The sequence below is a fragment of the Haematobia irritans genome, chromosome 3, assembly GCF_050003625.1.
Source record: "Haematobia irritans isolate KBUSLIRL chromosome 3, ASM5000362v1, whole genome shotgun sequence".
Taxonomy (NCBI): Eukaryota; Metazoa; Arthropoda; class Insecta; order Diptera; family Muscidae; genus Haematobia; species Haematobia irritans.
Window position 1 is genome coordinate 213,427,616 of NC_134399.1, and position 24,113 is coordinate 213,451,728.

Here is a 24,113-nt window from a genome sequence, read left to right on the forward strand (position 1 = left end):
GTAAAATTAGATGTATTGTTTTTAATACCCACCACCATAGAATGGTGACGAGGGTATAATAAGTTTGTCATTCCGTTTGTAACACATCGAAATATCGATTTCTGATTATATAAAGTATATATTCTTGATCAGAGAGAAATTTTAAGATGATATAAGCAGCCTTCAACAATGGCGCTTTCGTCCTGAAATTTAGCACAGATTCGTCTTTTGTTTGCAGGCAGGTTAATTTCGAAGATGGGCTATATCGGTCCAAGTTTTGATATAGTCCCCATATAAACCGACCTCCCGATTTGGAGGCGTTATTTCATCATTTTCTTGCACACTTACAAGAGATGTTTATGATTCCTCTAAAACTCAAACAATAAGTGGTTCTTATAAATTTAGAATCTGATCTAGTCTTTAAATTTATCTTCGGGAAGTGTACTAGTTGAACTGCTCTGCTTGGGAGAATATCTGTCAGCAAACCCCCTGAAATTTTCAAAGGAAACTATTCGATTTGATTCATGGCGGTGGGTATTTAAGATTCGGTCCGGCCGAACTTACTACTGTATATACTCAATCCCACGGCGGCGGGTTCTGTGTACCGGATTGACCCAATGGACCCCATCCATTGGCCAGCGGCTGCCACATCAGTCTACGTGTTGTTTCGTCCGTCTTTTTGTGTTGGAGAAGGTGCATCCCGGGGAGCCTTCTCCGTTTGCTGTTGGTCCGAGCCGGGATAGAGGAGAACCCCGGATCATGGTATTGTTCAGTCTGCCGAAACCTGATCCACCACCGTTCGGTTTCGGTCAGGTGTAACCGGTGCTTGGAGTGGGTGCATTACCGGAACTGCTCCGGCTTAACATCGCTGCGGGAGTATAGTCATACTCACTACGTGGCAGGATGCTGTGCCAGCGATAGCAGCAGTAGGTCGTCTGATTATGCGACCCCCCCACATCTCCCATACAACAATATTCTCCGTCTCAGCATCTTACACCCAATATTGTTGTTCCAGTTCCGGATAGTGCATCGCTTTTGCAATTTAATTGCAACGGTCTCCGAGGTAAGATTAGCGAAATCGTGGACTTTATGAATCGCAAAAGGATAAGGGTCGCGACGATCCAGGAGACTTAGCTGAATTCCACATGTAGCCTACGCCATTGTCATGGATACAATGTGCTTCGAAAGGATCGCACAAGAAGTTGAGGTGGTGGCCTGGCTTTCATAATACACCGTTCCGTGCAGTATAGATCTATCCCGCTTGTGCCAGACACTAGTGACCCGTATATGGAATGTATGGGGGTAGCAGTCAAGTCTGGGGCTGCCGATATAGAACTATACAATGTGTATATACCGCCGGTTGGTAGCTGTGCTCCAGGTTATTGCCCAAACATTGAGTGGCTATTGTGCGGGCATAACCGATTGGTTCTAGGAGACTTTAATGCCCACCATGAACTTTGGCATTCACTCCTAGGTAATGACCAGAGAGGCATAGCTTTGGCAGAGCAGATTGATGACTCCACATTTTGCACGGTGAACGAAGAGGTCCCAACGAGAATTATGGGTGACTGCGGCAGTTCGCCAGATTTATCTTTAGCGTCGCCTGGTCTGGTAAAAGACGTTTCCTGGCAACCCTTCATTTCATTGGGATCGGACCAACTCCCCATAATTCTCACCATTAACCGACCCTCCGATTTCATAAACTCTGAACGCCTGACGTTTATCAATCAAAAGAAAGCCAACTGGGAAGGCTTTAGAGAATACCCCGATCGCCGCTTCAGTAAGCTCCCGTCCCCCTCTCATGTACATGTTGCCCAGAGGGCGTTCCGGGACATCATCAACGCAGCAGCCGCTCGCTTCATACCCGCTGGTCGAATTGTCCAAGTGAGGCCCAACTTCCCAGCCGAAGCGGCGGCACTCGCAGACGAGCATGACGAACGCCGTCGTGCTAACCCTGCTGATCCTAGAATCAGAGAACTAAATCTAGAGATTAGTAAGATAGTCGACGAGCACAAGAGAACCACTTGGTTAGGGAGCCACCGTGGTGCAATGGTTAGCATGCCCGCCTTGCATACACAAGCTCGTGGGTTCGATTACTGCTTCGCCCGAACACCAAACAGTTTTTCAGCGGTGGATTATCCCAATTCAGTAATGCTGGTGACATCTCCGAGGTTTTCAAAGCATCTCTAAGTGGTTTCACTGCAATGTGGAACGCCGTTCGGACTCGGCTATAAAAAAGAGGTTCCTTGTCATTGAGCTTAACATGGAATCGGGCAGCACTCAGTGATAAGAGAGAAATTCACCAATGTGGTATCACAATGAACTGAATAGTCTAAATGAGCCTGATACATCGGGTTGCCACCTAACCTAATCTACTATACATATACTTTAATTTAATTAAATTAAATTTACGAATTAATCTATTAAATTAAAGCTGTATTAATAATATGAAAAAAAATTAAATTTTATTCTATTAAATTCAATAAATAAAACGTTTTTTTTTTTTAATATATTTGAAATGAAATTTTATAATAATTAATTAATTATCCTTTTATTATTTAACACACAGAAAAAAATTTCACATTTTTTTCCAATTAAAGTCTTAATTGAGTCAAACTGTATGAATTATATGAAACAAATTTTATTCTATTAAATTCAATATATAAAAAGTTTTTTAATTTATTTTAAATGAAATTTTATAATAATTAATTATCCTTTTATTATTTAATACACAGAAAAAAATTCAAAAATTCAATTCAAAATTTTTTCCAATTAAAATCTTAATTGAGTCTTAAAAAAAATTCAATTAAAAATTTAATTGATTCAACAAATTTTTTAATTAAAACAAAAGTCAATCACAAAAATTAATAGTATTTAATTAATTTGATTTTTTTATTTAATTTCTTTTTATTTTACCTAGTTTTATTTTCTTAAGGTGCGTTTTACTAAAAACTTCCTGATTTAATGAAGCACGCCTAAAGGCGGCATTGGGCATTAGAGGGTTAATGTTGGCCAAAGAAAATTGTATCAAAATTTTATTTCCATAGAAAATTTTGTGCACATTTTATTTTTGTAGAAAATTTTTGTCAAAATTTTATTTTATAGAAAATTTTGTCACAATTTTATTTCCATTGAAAATTTTGTCAAAATTTAATTTCTTTTGAAAATTTTTGTCAAAAATTTATTTTTTTCAAAATTTTATCTCCATAGAAATTTTTTTTCGAAATTTTATTTTATGAAAATTTTGTCAAAATTTAATTTCTTTTGAAAATTTTTGTCAAAATTTTATTTCTTTAGAAAATTTTATTTCCATAGAATATTTTGTCAAAATTTTATTTCTTTAGAAAATTTTTGTCAAAATTTTATTTTATAGAAAATTTTGTCACAATTTTATTTCCATTCAAAATTTTTTCAAAATTTTAGTTCTTTAGAAAATTTTGTCAACATTTTATTTCTATAGAAAATTTTGTCAAAATTTTGTTTCTATAGAAAATTTTGTCAAAATTTTGTTTCTATAGAAAATTTTGTCAAAATTTCATTTCTTTTGAATTTTTTTTGTCAAAATTTTATTTTTTTTTTGTCAAAATTTTATTTTTTTTTTCAAAATTTTATTTCCATAGAAAATTTTGTCAAAATTTAATTTCTTTTGAAAACTTTTGTCAAAATTTAATTTCTTTTGAAAATTTTTGTCAAAATTTAATTTCTTTTGAAAATTTTTGTCAAAATTTTATTTCTTTAGAAAATTTTATTTCCATAGAAAATTTTGTCAGAATTTTATTTCTATAGAAAATTTAATTCTATTATTTTTATTTAATTTAATTGAATAAATTTAAAAACAATTTTAATCGTTTTGACATATGACAAAAAGTAAATTAAATTAAAAAACTAAATTAAAAAAATTATAGCTTTATTTAATAATATTTAATTCGGTAAAATTTTAATTTAATTCTATGATTTAATTTATCCATATAATATTTAAATTAATTCATAAAAAAACAAAATTATTAAAAATAAAATTAAATAATAACTAAAATTTAGTTTCAATTAAGCAAAGGTAAATTTTATGATCCTAAATAAAATTATACTAAATTTAAATATTTAACATTATTTGGTTTAATATTATTCCAACCAAAGAAAAAATATTCTCCTCCGAAATGAAATTGTAGACAAACGAAATTCTCCTTTTTATGAAATATTGTGGTTTAGAGCAAATAAACCCGTATTTATTAAATATTTCAAGAATTAAATTTTTGAAGAATTAAATAATATTAAATAAACTAGAATTTCTATATAATTTTATTAAGAGCAATTAAATGAAATTTCTTTGAATTTGTAATTACAATTCAATTAAAAATAAATTAAAAATTATTAAATACATTCAAAATCATAAAAACTCGACAAAAGCAAAAACCTTCAAGAAAAGTAACAACCTTTATTTCATAATTAAGTATTATTCTAGCTTGGAAGACAAAGATGATTAAAGATCTTGATAAATGACTCAATTATTTTTAATCATTTTTTGATAATATTTAATTTATAAAGACTAAATTATTTTTAAATAATAAAAAAATATTAAATATTTATTGTTTTCTTCTTATTAGTCAGATTAACTTCCAACCTATGAAGGAAGTTAATCTGACTAATAAGAAGAAAACAAAAAAATATTTAATATTTTTTTTATTATTTAAAAATTTTTTAGTTCATTTAAATTCCATGCTATTTAATTTTATTGAACTGTACACTAACAGAAGAGATTGTTTTCGAGAAATTAAATTTTCAGACAAATGACGTTTTCTTGTAAGAAAACAAAAAGATTGGAGACAATCGTTGCAACATTCGTCATAAACTTGGTTTTATTTAATATTATACTTCATTCATAATACACTTCCAAAATCTTTTTGTAGATTTAAACTGTCATTTACCTTTTAACCAAAGGATTTCAAATCCACTTTTAGTAGATTTCGAGCCTACTGTGATATAGCAACAGCATTTTTTTTGTTGCCCAAAATTTTGTTCGGAAGGGGAAGTATTATTTCTTTCCGTGTATAAATAAGTAAATACCGCTTTACTTGACACATGTTTTAGTTCCTAAAATATGCTAAAGTTCCAATATATTCTATAGCAGCCAACTCCCATTAAGGGTAATGCCTTCAGAAATAAGCAGAACAAATATTTGCTCTTCCTATTGCAGTTGAATCCTTTTGTGTGGTTCATATCAATCAATATGATTGCCTATAACCAGCACATTCAGCAAAATTTATTCCATTTCATTTGCCAATAAGGTTTTTCATTTTTTTCTGTTATCAAATCTTGGTAGGAAAGTAGAAGAAATACTGCATTCACCGACAAACCAATAGAAAAACATATTTCTCAGTAGCCTAATTTCATGTAGGCAACGTGCTGTTGTACTTGCAGTAGGAACAGCAGGACGTGGCAAAATCCTATTTTCCAATAAGAGTAGATTGTTTAAAACAATTTATCAAAGTCTATAACTTCTGGTTTGGCAGGGGCTTTCCTGGATTTTGTGTGCTCATCGTTTCTTTGCCATATGTAAAGGGTGATTCTTTTGAGGTTAGGATTTTCATGCATTAGTATTTGACAGATCACGTGGGATTTCAGACATGGTGTCAAAGAGAAAGATGCTCAGTATGCTTTGACATTTCATCATGAATAGACTTACTAACGAGCAACGCTTGCAAATCATTGAATTTTATTACCAAAATCAGTGTTCGGTTCGAAATGTGTTTCGCGCTTTACGTCCGATTTATGGTCTACATAATCGACCAAGTGAGCAAACAATTAATGCGATTGTGACCAAGTTTCGCACTCAGTTTACTTTATTGGACATTAAACCAACCACACGAATGCGTACAGTGCGTACAGAAGAGAATATTGCGTCTGTTTCTGAGAGTGTTGCTGAAGACCGTGAAATGTCGATTCGTCGCCGTTCGCAGCAATTGGGTTTGTGTTATTCGACCACATGGAAGATTTTACGCAAAGATCTTGGTGTAAAACCGTATAAAATACAGCTCGTGCAAGAACTGAAGCCGAACGATCTGCCACAACGTCGAATTTTCAGTGAATGGGCCCTAGAAAAGTTGGCAGAAAATCCGCTTTTTTATCGACAAATTTTGTTCAGCGATGAGGCTCATTTCTGGTTGAATGGCTACGTAAATAAGCAAAATTGCCGCATTTGGAGTGAAGAGCAACCAGAAGCCGTTCAAGAACTGCCCATGCATCCCGAAAAATGCACTGTTTGGTGTGGTTTGTACGCTGGTGGAATCATTGGACCGTATTTTTTCAAAGATGCTGTTGGACGCAACGTTACGGTGAATGGCGATCGCTATCGTTCGATGCTAACAAACTTTTTGTTGCCAAAAATGGAAGAACTGAACTTGGTTGACATGTGGTTTCAACAAGATGGCGCTACATGCCACACAGCTCGCGATTCTATGGCCATTTTGAGGGAAAACTTCGGAGAACAATTCATCTCAAGAAATGGACCGGTAAGTTGGCCACCAAGATCATGCAATTTGACGCCTTTAGACTATTTTTTGTGGGGCTACGTCAAGTCTAAAGTCTACAGAAATAAGCCAGCAACTATTTCAGCTTTGGAAGACAACATTTCCGAAGAAATTCGGGCTATTCCGGCCGAAATGCTCGAAAAAGTTGCCCAAAATTGGACTTTCCGAATGGACCACCTAAGACGCAGCCGCGGTCAACATTTAAATGAAATTATCTTCAAAAAGTAAATGTCATGGACCAATCTAACGTTTCAAATAAAGAACCGATGAGATTTTGCAAATTTTATGCGTTTTTTTTTTTTAAAAAGTTATCAAGCTCTTAACAAATCACCCTTTACTTCTAGTTTCTATTTTTGGATTGCATGTTAGATAGAACGTGTTTTTTTAAATAAAAAATTATTTACATTTTTTTTCTCACCTCACACACACAATACTGGGATATTACTCCCTACAATCCTCAAATATATCCTGTTGGAAATATTTGAGAGAGAAAGACAATCTGTAATATGGTTGACACGACATGTGTCACATTACAAAAAAAATGCCTAGTAATTGATGTTAACCAGAGAACCAGAGAAAATTTTGTCAAAATTTTCTTTCCATAGAAAATGTTGTCACAATTTTCAAAGCTTTTATTTCTATAGAAAATTTTGTCAAGATTGTATTTCTATCGGAAATTTTGTCAAAATTTTATTCTATAGAAAATTTTGTCAAAAGTTTATTTTTATAGAAAATTTTGTCACAATTTTATTTCTATAGAAAATGTTTTCAAAGATTTTATTTCTACAGAAAATTTTGTCAAAGCTTTTATTTCTATAGAAAATGTTGTCAACATTTTATTTCTATAGAAAATTTTGTCAACATTTTATTTCTATAGAAAATGTCAACATTTTATTTCTATAGACAATTTTGTCAAAATTTTATTTCTATAGAAAATTTGTCAAAATCTTATTTCTATAGAAAATTTTGTCAAAATTTTATTTCTATAGAAAATTTTGTCACAATTTTATTTCTATAGAAAATTTTGTCACAATTTTATTTCTATAGAAAATTTTGTCACAATTTTATTTCTATAGAAAATTTTGTCACAATTTTATTTCTATAGAAAATTTTGTCACAATTTTATTTCTATAGAAAATTTTGTCAAAGATTTTATTTCTACAGAAAATTTTGTCAAAATTTTATTTCCATAGAAAGTTTTGCCAACATTTTAAATCTTATTTCTATAGAAAATTTTATCAAGATTTATTTCTGTAAAAAATTTTGTTAATTTTTTTCCATTGAAAATTTTGTCAAAATTTAATTTTTTGAAAATTTTTGTCCAAATTTTATTTCCATAGAAAATTTTTTTAAAATTGTATTTCCTTAAAAAAATTTTGCCTAGATTTATTTCTATAAAAATTTTTGCCAAAAATTTATTTCTTTAGAAAATTATTGTCAAAATTTTATTTCTATAAACAATTTTGTCAAAATATTATTTTTATAGAAAATTTCGTCAATGTTTTATTTCTATAGAAACTTTTTTCAAAATCTTATTTCTATAGAAAGTTTTGTCAAGATTTATTTCTATAAAAAATTTTGTCAATTTTTTATCCATAAAAAATTTTGTCAAAATTTTAGTTCCATAGAAAATGTTGACAATATTTTATTTCTATAGAAAATTTTGTCAAAGGTTTTATTTCTATAGAAAATTTTGTCAAAATTTTATTTCCATAGAAAATGTTGCCAAGATATAATTCTATTTCTATAGAAAATTTTGTCAAAGATTTTATTTCCATAGAAAATTTTGTTAAATATTTATTTCTATAGAAAATTTTGTCAAAATTTTATTTCTATAGAAAATTTTGTCAAAATTTTATTTCTATGGAAAATTTTGTAAAAATTTTATTTACATGGAGAATTTTGTCAAAATTTTATTTCCATACAAAATTTTGTCAAAATTTTATTTCCATACAAAATTTTGTCAAAATTTTATTTCCATAGAAAATTTTGTCAAAATTTTATTTCTATTGAAAATTATGTCAAAATATTATTTCTATAGAAAATTATGTCAAAATTTTATTTCTATAGAAAATTTTATCATAATTTTATTTCTATAGAAAATTTTGTCAAAATTTTATTTCTATAGAAATTTTTTTCACAATTTTATTTCTATAGAAAAATTTGTCAACATTTTATTTCTATAAAAATTTTTGTCAAAATTTTATTTCTGTAAAAAATTTTGTCAAAATTTTATTTCTATAGAAAATTTTGTAAAAATTTTATTTCTATAGAAAATTTTGTCAAAATTTTATTTCTATAGAAAATTTTGTTAAAATTTTATTTCTATAGAGAATTTTTGAAGTACCTCTTGGTTGGAGAGGAATATTTGGCAAAATCGACCATTTATTTCTATAGAAAATTTTGTCAAAATTTTATTTCCATAGAAAATGTTGCCAAGATATAATTTTATTTCTATAGAAATTTTTGTCAAAGCTTTTATTTCTATAGAAAATTTTGTCAACATTTTATTTCTATAGAAAATGTCAAAATTTTATTTCTATAGAATATTTCGTCAAAATTTTATTTCTATAGAAAATTTTGCCAAAATTTTATTTCTATAGAAAATTTTGTCAAAATTTTATTTCTATAGAAAATTTTGTCAAAATTTTATTTCTATAGAAAATTTTGTCAAAATTTTATTTCTATAGAAAATTTTGTCACCATTTTATTTCTATAGAAAATTTTATCACAATTTTAGTTCTATAGAAAATTTTGTCAAAATTAAATTTCTATAGAAAATTTTGTCAAAATTTTATTCTCCTAGATAATTTTGATACAATTTTATTTCTATAGAAAATTTTGTCAAAATTTTATTTCTCTAGAAAATTTTGTAAAAATTTTATTTCTATAGAAAATTTTGTCAAAATTTTATTTCCATAGAAAATTTTGTCAAAATTTTATTTCTATAGAAAATTTTGTCAAAGCTTTTATTTCTATAGAAAATTTTGTCAAAGCTTTTATTTCTATAGAAAATTTTGTCAAAGCTTTTATTTCTATAGAAAATTTTGTCAAAGCTTTTATTTCTATAGAAAATTTTGTCAAAGCTTTTATTTCTATAGACAATTTTGTCAAAATTTTATTTCTATAGAAAATTTTGTCAACATTTTATTTCTATAGAAAATTTTGTCAAAATTTTATTTTTATAGACAATTTTGTAAATATTTTATTTCTATAGAAAATTTTGTCATAGGTTTTATTTCTATAGAAAATTTTGTCAAAATTTTTATTTCTAGAGCAAATTTTTTCAAAATTTTAATTTTTATAGAAAATTTGATCAAAATTTTATTTCTATAGAAAATTTAGTCAAAATTTTATTTCTATGTCTATTTTTATTTCTATGTCTATGGAAATTTTGTAAAAATTTTATTTCCATAGAAAATTTTGTTAAAAATTTATTTCTATACAAAAGTTTGTCAAAATTTTATTTCTATAGAAAATTTTGTAAAAATTGTATTTACATAGAGAATTTTGTCCAAATTTTATTTCCAAACAAAATTTTGTCAAAATTTTATTTCCATAGAAAATTTTTTCAAAATTTTATTTCTATTGAAAATTATGTCAAAATTTTATTTCTATAAAAAATTATGTCAAAATTTTATTTCTATAGAAAATTTTATCATAATTTTATTTGTTAGAAAATTTTGTCAAAATTTTATTTCTATAGAAAATTTTGTTAAAATTTTATTTCTATAGAGAATTTTTGAAGTACCTCTTGGTTGGAGAGGAATATTTGGCAAAATCGACCATTGAAAAATAACTTTGCCTACCTTTAGGCGTCACAATTATCCGCTTGATATCACTAGAATGAATATTACAATGGACTGAGTGAGTGTGAAATAAAGAGGGTTGGCACTTAAACTTAGCCTAAACCATGGCTCATATTTTATGAAAAGAAAAAAATTTTGAAATCCAATTTTGTTTTCGTTTTATGTTAAAGAACCAGTCACATACGTAATTTTAAAGCATTCGGGATCAAATGTTTAAAAAACTATTGCACTAAAGAAGTAATTAAAATGTCACAATATTTTATTTTATCATTAAGTGATTAAACAAAAAAGTCCTACAAAAGTATGATCGCTTGGAAAAAGTGTGCGAATTTCCTATTAATGTGGCACTGACCTAACATACCCTAACCCAATACAACAATGTTAATATTTTCCCTTTTGAGCCTATAAGTATGCTATACGTTTGGTATTTTATGGTTTCAATATACATCCTCACCCATATACGCATCATGGAAACATGATATTAGTGTTAAGAATCCTTTTTGAACATTCTCATTTCTCAAAGGCATAAGAATTAAGATAACAAATTTGTTCTTATATATAAGCGAAGTCCGGCTGGTTAGCCTAGCAATAGGCTTCAATTTATTAGAATATTGAATTTTATGGTTTCACGGGGATGAATAAGCCGAAAGTTATTCCTTACTGATGAGTCCCTCGTCACTTTGCCTACAGTTGCAAAATGTTAAATTATTTGTTTATATTTAAAATTGTTTACCAAATGGTTCTGGCAATATAGGGGAAAAGCTTCATTGCATTGCGTTGAAGCGTACAAAATTCCAAGCATTTTTTAACCGCAATCTTTTCAATGACTGGCTATTTATACAGAGGAAGAAAAAGTTTTGTTTGTTTATGGTTAGCGTTGAGTAGAAAAACTCAAGACCCATAAGGCATAGGATAAGTGCACGGGGAAAAAAATACAAAACTCCTTAGGGGAGGAATAGGAAAAGTGATGGCTGAAAAAGGACATACTACTTATACTTTCTCTTTGGAATTTTTGCAAAACCGAATTCTCTCTTGGTTCTCCTTAGTTGTAGTACCAAAGCGCATAGAACCCATTCTACTTACTCGCTCGCTTATATTTTATGGCATGTCCTGATTTATGGTAGGAATAATGCTTATATGGTTGTGGTTGTTGTTGTTGTTGGCCGAGGCTTTTTGTATTGCTGGCGTTTTATGTTAACCAAGTTAAAACGTTTTTACACTTGAATAAAATTATTGCAACAGCCATATAAAAAAAATACTTGGCCAAGTTGTTGGTGTACGAGAATACATAATAATACCTCATACCTTGCAACAAACAAAATGTAGGAACAAATTGAAACAATGGTGAGATGTGGTAAAAACCACACAACAACTTTTAAACAACATTTTCCGATTTGCGCAAAATGTACTCGCCAGTGAGCAAAACGAAAAAAGTAATAAATATTCAAAACAATGTAAGAGGTAGAGAAAGTGTAAAAAAAAACATGTACACACCAATGTTCTGCTATAAATGAAAATGTGTAGCCTATTTCTAGGCGGTTGGTGATAACACACACAAACACACAAAAGCAATGCCTACTTTTAGGCTTATATGGTATAGAAATCACGTGTTACATATATTTTTTTTTAATTTTTGCAAAATTTAAACAAAAATGCAATAAAGAAATATTTTTAAAACACATTTAATTTTGTATAATCCTTTATAAGAAACCGACATCGTAAAGAGAGTCAGCACAAATTTCTGTCGACGTAGAGACAACACCGTACTTGGCATTGTCATTACTTACATGTCTACATACAGCTCTTTTTCCTGTCTTAGTCTTTGCACTTTTGAGTACGTGATTCCCAAGACTTTTAGTTATTGTCGTTTTGGCGCCAAACATGAAGAAAAAAAACTTGCCATAATTTTGTATGGCTATCCAAGAACACGTATGCATTTCCACATCCTTCGTCCCTTTGAGAACTCATGACTTTTTAAAGCAATCTAATTTCTAACTGGCGAAGCACAGCACACTTAAAAAGTTCACAAAGGAGACTTTTTTTATTTTGTATGCATTTACAAAATGATATAGCTGGAGGCAGAGGCAGAAGAAAAAACTTGGCTTTAAGAAAAGTATATATGCCTCTCTATGATGGCTTTGCAATGAAACTTTAGGCCTTTAATGATTTGTCTTTCGGTGGTATATTCACAAACGACTTTGCGAGACCTTTTTAGTAGTGTTGTTTTTTTTTACCCAAGTGTAATGAGTGTGAGACATGGATGGTCTTTTATTAACTTTTTAGTTAAAAATGTTGGATTTAACAAACAATTATAGAATATATCTATAGAAATAAAATTTTAGGAAAATTTTCTACACAAATAAAATTTAAAAAAAAATTTCTACAGAAATAAAATTCAAAAAAAAAAAAATTCTACAGAAATAAAATTTTAGGAAAATTTTCTACAGAAATAAAATTTTAAGAAAATTTTCTATAGAAATAAAATTTTAATGAGCTTATTTATTTAGCTTAAATAAGCAAACAATTTAGTTAATCACCATTGAAGTTTCCAAAAATTTTAACACAACGAATGGCAATTATAAAACGTCACAATTTCCAATTAAATATGGCTAATTTATGATGTCAACTAAAAATTAATATTTAGAAAAACTTGAAAAATCAATTATTTAAAGCCAACTATAAATTTCAAATTAAAATCACAAAAACTTGCTATCACCGTGGCACATGCTGAAAAACTTATACCACAAAGTGGCTAAAATAATTCATTAAATATTCATAAAATATTGGTTGTATGCTGATGCACACACACACGCACACCCAAACACATCAACAGTCCAAAATATTTCCTTCCAATTTTAGGCTAAAATGATTAGTTTTTAATTTGTGTGGTCAAAAACTAAATAGTATTAAAAACTAATAATTCTTTCTACGCAAAAGAGCCATATCTAAAGGCATGTAGGGTGATAGTGTGAGAGGGTGTTTCTTTGTGGAGGAGAAAATAAATGTGTTGTTGAAGCTCTCATTTTATTTGACATGGCGAATGTATGTGCATGGAAATTAGCACAAAAAAAGGAAATATCGCAGAGTAAAATTAATTTACACTAAAACATATACCAACACATTGAAAAATTTAATTAATTACTACTCAGTTTTACCAACAAACGGAAGCGGAAATTGTATTGCAAGCACAACTACACATGCATTGCAATTGGAATTAAAAAATACTCGTTTGTGTGTGTATGTCAACTTGAACGAAGGAAATCAAACGTAATTCAAACAAGGAAATGATTTTTCGCTTCGGTCCAATTGTATTTTAAAATTGAGGATAGCAATTGTACTGTACGGGTCATTCATGGATGAATCATGAATGAGAAAATACAAAACTAATTTTGTTAAAATTTCATTATAATTTTAATATTGATGATTTTGCAAAGGATCTCTGACAACACTCCTTAGAAATACAAACTTTTTTCTTTGTATATCAGTTTCCCATTTATTGTGGTATGGCCCATACGCCCATGGTTTTTTTTTATATTTTCGATTGGTGTTATCCTTTGTCGATGCCAGCCGATTTATATTCAAGGTCTGTAGATATTTTTTTTGTCATTGCTTTGTATGGCTGACCCTCATAAAAAGTAAAAATTATTAAATAAAATCTCGTTTATATCTCATTCATTCAAAGATTCAATTTAACTTTAATTTTATTGTTTCCTATCTTTACAGAACGTGCTAACACCATCATACGACATGAACGGTTACAGTCGCAAATCACCATCCAAGCGTCGTTATGAAGGATCCAAGTATTCAGGTATGTCAAAAAAAGTTTTGTTTGCTTACGCAATATAATTAAGAGATATTTTATTAAGGGAAATTAATTCAGAAAAAAATTAATAAATTTCTATAGAAAATTGCCTCACAATTTTATTTCTATAGAAATTTTTGTCAAAATTTTATTTTTATAAAAAATGTTCTCAAAATTTTATTTCTATAGATTTTTTTTCAAAATTTTATTTCTATAGAAAATTTTGTCAAAATCTGATTTTTATCGAAAATTTTCTCAAAATTTTATTTCTATAGAAAATTTTGGCAAAATTTTATTTCTTAGAAAATTTTCTGAAAATTTTATTTCTATAAAAATTCTTTTCAAAATTTTATTTCTATAGAAAATTGTGGCAAAATTTCATTTCTATTGAAAAATTTCTGAAAATCTTATTTCTATAGAAGATTTTCTCAAAATTTGATTTCCTTTTTCTCAATATTTTATTTCTATATAAAATTTTCTCAAATTTTATTTCTATAGAAAATTATATTTCTATAGAAAATTGTCTGACAATTTTATTTCTATAGAAAATTTTGTCAAAATTTGATTTTTTAAGAAATTTTTCTCAAAATTTTATTTATGTAGAAGATTTTGTCAAAATTTGATTTCCATAGAAAATTTTCTCAATATTTTATTTCTATATAAAATTTTCTCAAATTTTATTTCTATAGAAAATTATCTGAAAATTTTATTTCTATAGAAAATTGTTTGACAATTTTATTTCTATAGAAAATTTTGTCAAAATTTGATTTTTATAGAAATTTTTGTCAACATTTTATTTTTATAAAAAAAATTTCTCAAATTTTTATTTCTATAGAAAATTTTCTCAAAATTTTATTTCTCTAGAAAATTTTGTCAAAATTTTATTTTTATCGAAAATTTTGTCATAATTTGATTTTTATCGAAAATGTTCTCAAAATTTTATTTTATAAAATTTTTCTTAAAATTTTATTTCTTAGAAAATTTTCTGAAAATTGTATTTCTATGCAAATTTTTTTAAAAATTTTATTTCTATAGAATATTTTGACAAAATTTTATTTCTAAGAAAATGTTCTCAAATTTTTAATTCTATAGAAGATTTTCTCAAAATTTGATTTCCATAGAAAATGTTCTTAATATTTGATTTCTATATAAAATTTTCTCAAAATTTATTTCTATAGAAAATTATATTTCTATAGAAAATTGTCTGACAATTTTATTTATATAGAAAATTTTGTCAAAATTTGATTTTTTAAGAAATTTTTCTCAACATTTTATTCCTGTAGAAGATTTTGTCAAAATTTGATTTCCATAGAAAATTTTCTCAATTTTTTTATTTCTATAGAAAATTTTCTCAAAATTTTATTTCTATAGAAAACTGTCTGAAAATTTTATTTCTATTGAAAATTTTATTTTATTTCTATAGAAAATTTTCTGAAAATTTTATTTCTATAGAAAATTTAAAAACTTTTATAGCAAATTTTCTCAAAACTTTATTTGTATCGAAAATTTTGTCAACATTTTATTTCTATAGAAAATTTTGTCAAAATTTGATTTCCTTAGAAAATTTTCTCAATATTGTCTATAGAAAATTTTCTCAAATTTTTTTTTCTATAGAAAATTTTCTGAATTCTTTAGAAAATTTTCTGAAAATTTGATTTCTATAGAAAATTTTCTGATAATTGTATTTCTATAGAAAATTTAAAAACTTTACTTTTATAGAAAATTTTCTCAAAATTTTATTTCTATAGAAAATTTGCTCAAAATAATATTTCTATAGAAAATTTTGTGAAAGTTTTATTTCTATCGAAAATGTTCTCAAAAATTTATTTCTTTAGAACATTTGTTGAAAATTTTATTTCTATGGGACATTTTCTGAACATTTTATTTCTATAGAAAATTTTATAAAAATTTTAGTTCTACAGAAAGTTTTCTGAAAATTTTCTGAAAATTTTATTTCTATAACAAATTTTTTGAAAATTATAGAAAATTTTATTGCTATAGGAAATTTTCTCAAAATTTTATTTCTATAGAAAATTTTCTCAAAATTTTATTTCTATAGAAAAATTTCTCTAAATTTTATTTCTATAGAAAATTGTCTGAAAATTTTATTTCAATAGACAATTTTCTGAAAATTTTATTTCTATAGAAAAACTTCAGAAAATTTTATGTCTATAGAAAAATTTCTGAAAATTTTTTCTATAGAAAATTTTGTCAATTTTTTTTTTATTTAGAAAATTTCGTCAAAATTTTCTACACTTCATAATGAATTCAAATTCACTTCAAAATAAATTTTATTTCTATAGAAAATTTTCTGAAAATTTTATTTCTATAGAAAATATTAAAAATAAAAATTTTTATAGAAAATTTTCTCAAAATTTTATTTATGTAGAAGATTTTGTCGAAAAAAAAAATTGATTTCCTTAGAAAATTTTCTCAATATTTTATTTCTATAGAAAATTTTCTCAAAATTTTATTTCTATAAAAAATTTTCTGAATATTTTATTTCTATAGAAAATTTTCTGAAATTTTTATATCTATAGAAAATTTAAAAACTTTATTTTTATAGAAAAATTTCTCAAAAGTTTATTTCAATACAAAATTTTCTCAAAATCTTATTTCTATAGAAAATTTTGTGAAAGTTTTATTTCTATCGAAAATTTTCTGAAAAATGTATTTCTTTAGAAAATTTTATAAAAATTTTAATTCTACAGAAAATGTTCTGAAATTTTATTTCTATAGAAAATTTTTTGAAAATTTTATTTCTATAGAAAATTTTCTGAAAATTTTATTTCAACAGAAAATTTTCTGAAAATTTTATTTCTACAGAAAATTTTCTGAAAATTTTATTTCTATAGAAAATTTTCTGAAAATTTTATTTTTATAGAAAAATTTATCAAAATATTGTTTCTATAGAACATTTTCAGAAAATTTTCTGAAAATTTTATTTCTATATAAAAAATTTCTATACAAAATTTTCTCAAAATTTTATTTTTTATTTAAAATTTTGTGAAAGTTTTATTTCTATCGAAAATTTTCTGAAAATTTTATTTCTATATAAAAAATTTCTATACAAAATTTTCTCAAAATTTTATTTTTTATTTAAAATTTTGTGAAAGTTTTATTTCTATCGAAAATTTTCTGAAAAATTTCTCAAAGTTTTATTTCTATTAAAATTTTTTGTCAATTTTTTTCTGTAGACAATTTTTTGCATATTTTATTTCTATAGAAAAATTTGTCTAATTTTTTTGTTCTATAGAAAATTTTATTTCTATCGAAAATTTCCTACACTTCATAATAAATGTTTTCTAATTTTATTCTTTTATTATTTTTTTTTAATTAATTTTTTTAGGAAGTCCCAAAAAGAAACCTAGAACCAGTAAGGAACGTGTACCACAACCGAAAAACACAGTGGCTATGTTAAATGAGCTACGACATGGTTTGGTATATAAATTGGAATCACAGACTGGTCCAGTTCATGCACCACTCTTCACAATTTCAGTAGAGGTAAGTGAAGAAATTTAATTTTATTATTAAACTTATTTATTGAATTGGGTTAAAGAAAATGTTTTAATTTTTTTTCTAAACCATATTACCGCAAGTCTTAAACTCTGTGAATAGAAATAGACTTGACCCAGATCATTCGGAAATGTAATTAAATTTTGTGGTCGATTTTCCAGAGAGAGAGAGATACATAGAGGCCTATGAAGGTTTACTTCTTTACCATTAATCATTCATTAGGGGAATTTTAAAAATCCTAAGGATATCCCTGGAGAAAGTGAAGTGAAGAGGAAATATTTTAACTTACATCATCAGGAATTTACCATATCCTCTATGCCATTATTGTTCTCGACTCTCCCCCACACCAGTAATAATGTCCTGAAGAGGATTTTTATTTTCAAGTGTAGTCGTCGTCGTCGTTGTTGTTTCATGTCCTTACAAATCATAAATCACTTTTGGCTTGTGCATTTTCTAACGATTACAATGACGACAAAAGAGATATAAAAATAGTTTACCAAAGAGTCCTCCTCCAGTTTTATTGCACATTTAAATGAAGGCAACGGCTAACGAAAATCAAAACACAAAAGGAATAACCACAAAACAAGAAAAAAGGATACGCCTGCTTTGCCACCACTAAGGCAGCAAATAAAAGCGTAAACATTGCTGCGAAAAAAAGGTTTATACTGCAACAATTTTTGTTACTTGAGTTTTTTTTTTGTTGCTGTGTTGCCACCGGAATTTGATGATTTTCTTTTATGGTTATGGATACTATTTTCAATTTAGGTTTGCTGTAGCGCTCTTTGCTAGCTTCCTTTTAGCTATTGTTGGATATTTCCTTTTGTAGTTTTATGGCGATATTTGTTGCAAAAAACCTATATAATAGAAACACTTTTATGGTGCACGTGATGTTTGCGACAAGCCTTTGCAACTATTTTTAAAAGCTTTTAAAATATTTGACAGAGTTGCCAGAAATACGGGGATTTGTTTTTAACAATTTTATTTTCGTAATTTTTATACTTAATAATCAGTTTTAAAACAGTTACAAATAAACATAATTTTTTACCAAAAGTTTTTGTTAAACAAAAATTTTCAGCGGTATTGGGGAGTTTTACCAACATTTTTGAGTTGGGGCCATAGTTGCCAGAAATAGAACAATTTCATTATCGTAATTTTTATATGTAATAATATAATATTTTTTAATTTAATTTAAAATTGTTAAAAAGAAAACTTAATTATTTTTTAATCAAATGTTGCCAGTATTGGGGCTTTTGCCTAAATTGGGTATGCATTTCTGAGTTGGGGACACCGTTATGGGAAATTCCATAAATTTGAGGATGTTTGGAACATATATCTCATAAACGTAGAAGTGTTGAAGATGGTTCACCACCGTGGTGCAATGGTTACCATGCCCACCTTGCATACACAAGATCGTGGGTTCGATTCCTGCTTCGACCGAACACCAAAAAGTTTTTCAGAGGTGGATTATCCCACCTCAGTAATGCTGGTGACATTTCTGAGGGTTTCAAAGCTTCTCTAAGTGGTTGCACTGCAATGTGGAACGCCGTTCGGACTCGGCTATAAAAAGGAGGTCCCTTGTCATTGAGCTTAACATGGAATCGGACAGCACACAGTGATAAGGGAGAAGTTCACCAATGTGGTATCTAGCTGGGGGATAGGAAAGTATGAGGGGAAAAGAGGACATTTGACTAGAGTGATCGCCCACCTCTCGCTGTGCACACAAAAAAATTTCACGAAAATTTTTCCGATTCAAATTTTAATTGAGTTTTAAAAAATATTCAATTAAAAATTTTATTGATTCAACAAATTTTTTAATTGAAACAAAAATCAAACACAAAAATAATAGTATCAGTTAATTTTTTAATTGGATCAATTAACTTTTAAATTGACCTTCAATTAATTTTTTAATTGATACTATCATTTCTGTGATTTAAGACATTTCAATTAAAAATTAATTGGATCAATTAATTTCGTGATTGAATCAGAAAAAAATTTTTTTGTCTGTAGAATGGTAAGAGGTTGTTGGGTACACGTGACTAGAGTGGTCGCACACCTCTAGCTGTGGAAAAGGAAAGGATGAGGGGAAAAGTGAACACGCGACTAGAGTGATCGCACACCTCCACCTGTGGAAAAGGATGAGGGGAAAAGGGAACACGTGGCTAGAGTGATCACACACCTCTAGCTATGAAAGAGAAAAGGCGGATGAAATCTAGGAGCAGGTGGCTAGAGTGGTCGCACACCTCTAGCTATCGGATAGGAAAGGAGAAGGAAATATAGGAACACGTGGCTAGAGTGGTCGCACACCTCTAGCTCTGGGAAGCCACCGTGGTGCAATGGTTAGCATGGCCGCCTTGCATACACAAGGTCGTGGGTTCGATTCCTGCTTCGGCCGAACACCAAAAAGATTTTCCACGGTGGATTATCCCACCTCAGTAATGCTGGTGACATTTCTGAGGGTTTCAAAGCTTCTCTAAGTGGTTGCACTCCAATGTGGAACGCCGTTCGGATTCGGCTATAAAAAGGAGGTCCCTTGTCATTGAGCTTAACATGGAATCGGACAGCACACAGTGATAAAAGAGAAGTTCACCAATGTGGTATCACAATGGACTGAATAGTCTAAGTGAGCCTGATACATCGGGCTGCCACCTAACCTAACCTAACCTAACTTCAGCAATGTGGTATCACAATGGACTGAATAGTCTAAGTGAGCCTGATACATCGGACTGCCACCTAACCTAGCTCTGGGAAAGATGAGAAGAAGTCGGAACACGTGACTAGAATGATCGCATACCTCTAGCTTAATTATTTACTTTACCTTCATTTCCCTCTCCAATATTCTACCATTCAAACAATTTACTACGATGATCACTTATCTAGATGATGTTACCTCCTTGACTGCTGCCGACCGACAGATCCAGATCACATACACTGCCTGCCTTTTATACTTTTTCCCAGCATGCGTAAGAGGTGATGCTCACATGTTAAGTTGTTGGTTTATAACGGTTGTTTACTCTAATTACTTATGATAGGTGTTTGGGAATTAGTTTATAAAATAATATTTAAAATTCACTTTTATAACTAAAAATTTAATAATAATTTGTTTTTTATTTTTATTATATTTTGATTACTCTTATTGATTATACGAGAGGCACCGACTTCCAGCGTCACAACACTGACCATAATAAAACATGGAAAATAACTTCGAACAATATTTGGCCATACTCTTATTAATTATACGAGGGGCACCGACTTCCAGCGTCACAACACTGACCATAGTAAAATATGGAAAATAACTTCGAACAATATTTGGCCATACTAATGCCAACACTTTGTTTAACCCAATTATCTGGCAACGTTAACGAACAATTTTCATTTATATACATTCCATCCATGAAGTTTGTATACGAATTTTTATTTAATCAAATTTCGAAACATTTCCATCCAATGCTAGTAAAGGAACCAAACAATACAAAAATTTATACAATTGATTTGGATTGAATTGTAAATAAATTTTTATATAATATTTACCATACGTGACAAACGGAATGGCCATGAATGAGAACAAACAAATCAATATTTTATCATTGGTAGTTTTGTGCGGTTTTTTTTTCGATCTGTTCTCTTGCTGATTTCCAAAACCCCCTTAGTGTGTGTGTGACGGCTGGCCATCAACAATCATATCTCTATTTAACCAATCACTGTATCCCATACCAAGGAGTTTTCCGCTTGTCTATTGATATACATGTCCTTTTGTCGGGTTACATCCTTTTCTGTTGTTTGCTCTTATCTGTTGGTAACAACTTTTATTTATGGCAAACTTTGATTATTTTTTGTGGAGTTTTTTTTTTTTGGTTTTTATTATTTTCGGTTAAACAAATGGCAAAAGTTTATATAAAATAATATTTTCTTGTTTTGTCTGAAAATATATAGAAAATTTGATTGCAGATAAACTCTTTATAGTCATAATGGGATGACACCTTAGGGCAAAGCATTTACAGCGGGATTGCTATAGGAAGTGATGAGTTGCGATTTGGAAATATTGCATGGAAAAAAGAAAACAATTTTTATAGAATGGAAAATAAATTTGAGTTTTGACAAAGAGAGCTATGTTCAGTTGTTAACTCAAAATATTTGTATGGAAGAGTCCGGTCATCTAACCCCATGTTCATGGATATGTCTTGGGACAATGTGGTAGCACCACACCCGTAACACCACCCCATATGGATTTGTGTAAACATTTAATGTATAAATTATAATTATTGCAGAGTAAAATTTTGGATTTTTGAAAATTTTATCTAATTTTTTGTTAATTGAGATGCGAACATTTTAATTAAAACGATAATATTGTAATACTTTTTCAACTCACTTTTTTTTAATTTGGTTAAATTTTTAACTGGGAATACTTTGGTTATATTTTTATACCCTGCACCACATATATTTGTAACACATTGAAGGATACGAGATTATCGCCAAAGACATCACCCATAGAAAAAATCATGAACGGCGTGCTCATTTCGAAATGATCCGTTCATGAATCAACACACTTGTGGTGTCGAACGAAGGACAGACGATGTCAATCTGACAACTATAAAATGACAACATACGTTGTCAAAGCAACAACCAGCGCCAGCGGTCTGGAAATGATTACGAATTTATAAAAAATACCGTGAGTCGAATCTGTGGCCGTACATTTTTTCCGACCACAGCGATAGCTCGCGCAACTGCACAGCCGTTGTTGCAGCTGACTGTTTGGCCAAAATGTCTAAAGGCAATAGACGCAGCATGACATTAAGGGAGTCTGTTCCTGTCTTACTAAATGCGCCTGAGATACATAAGCTGGCCATACGCTGAACTTTATCTAAACAAGTCGGTTTCTGAAGTGTCGGCCACCAGACTACAACACCATATAGCATTATAGGTCTAACTACTGCCGTGTATAGCCAATGCACAATTTTTGGTTTTAGTCCCCACTTTTTCCCTATTGCCTTTTTGCACGAGTACAAAGCTACCGTGGCTTTTCTCGCCCTTTCTTCAATATTAAGCCTAAAATTCAGCTTCCTGTCCAAAATAACGCCAAGGTACTTTGTACACTCACCAAAGGGAATTTCAATACCCCCCAAGGAAATGGGCCTAACCGTGGGAGTTTTGCGATCTTTGCAGTACATGACTAGTTCTGTCTTTGCTGGATTTACCCCAAGACCATTATCTTGGGAGCCACCGTGGTGCAATGGTTAGCATGCCCGCCTTGCATACATAAGGTCGTGGGTTCGATTCCTGCTTCGACCGAACACCAAAAGTTTTTCAGCGGTGGATTACCCACCTCAGTAATGCTGGTGACATTTCTGAGGGTTTCAAAGCTTCTCTAAGTGGTTTCACTGCAATGTGGAAAGCCGTTCGGACTCGGTTATAAAAAGGAGGTCCCTTGTCATTGAGCTTAACATGGAATCGGGCAGCACTCAGTGATAATAGAGAAGTTCACCACTGTGGTATCACAATGGACTGAATAGTCTAAGTGAGCCTGATACATCGGGCTGCCACCTAACCTAACCTAACCTAACCTAAGACCATTATCTTTCGCCCATTTCTCAGTCATCCGGAGAGCTCTCTGTATAATATCTCTGATTGTGGATGGAAATTTTCCCCTGACTGCTAGGGCCACATTATCTGCGTATGCCACCACTTTTATCCTTTCTTTTTCTAGGGAAACCAGACGGTTGTTTATAGCAACATTCCAAAGAAGAGGTGATAGAACCCCTCCTTGGGGAGTGCCTCTCTTCACATACCTTTGTATGTTTGCTTGTCCTAGTGTGGCTGAAATACCTCTATTTATTAGAAGTTCGTCTAACAGCCTAAGTATACCTGGATCAACATTCAGAGTTGTCAGTCCATTTAATATCGAGCTCGGATGGACGTTATTGAACGCCCCTTCGATGTCTAGAAATGCCACGATTGTGTATTCTTTGGCAGATAGTGAGCTTTCAATAAAGCTGACTAGTTCATGCAATGCGGTCTCAGTAGACCTGCCCTTCGAGTATGCATGCTGTCGTTTCGACAGCAAATTTGAATCCACGCTAGTTCTAAGATACATGTCTATCATCCTCTCCAGGGTCTTAAGTAAGAATGAGGATAAGCTGATTGGTCGGAAATCCTTCGCACTCGAGTGAGAGGCTTTTCCCGCTTTAGGTATGAATACGACTTTTGTTTTTCTCCACTTTTCTGGAATATATGCTAAGTTTACACATCGTTTATATATCACCGTCAACCAGGGGATAATTCTTTCAGCCACTGCTTGTAATTCCGCCGGAGTAATTCTATCAGGTCCGGGGGATTTGAATGGTCCAACTCCACGAGCAAGTTTTTTCACATTGAATATTATTTCCCACTATACTTAACATACCACCTGTTGACTCGTCCACGTGCTTATTTATTTTTACTTAATACTTTCTCGAAAAGAACAAATAGAAAGAATAAATGAAGTAATTC

The 24,113-nt window shown here is 29.5% G+C and overlaps 1 protein-coding gene across 6 annotated transcripts in view; it reads left to right on the plus strand.

Annotated features, from left to right (window-relative positions):
* Adar (Adenosine deaminase acting on RNA) overlaps positions 1-24,113 on the plus strand; it is a 379,994-nt gene that overhangs the window by 157,641 nt on the left and 198,240 nt on the right. For all 6 annotated transcript variants that reach the window (XM_075302731.1, XM_075302730.1, XM_075302729.1 and 3 more), the window contains 2 exons: positions 14,036-14,120; positions 17,464-17,618. In XM_075302731.1, coding sequence (XP_075158846.1) covers positions 14,036-14,120; positions 17,464-17,618 — 240 coding nt within the window. The remainder of the gene's footprint in view (positions 1-14,035; positions 14,121-17,463; positions 17,619-24,113) is intronic.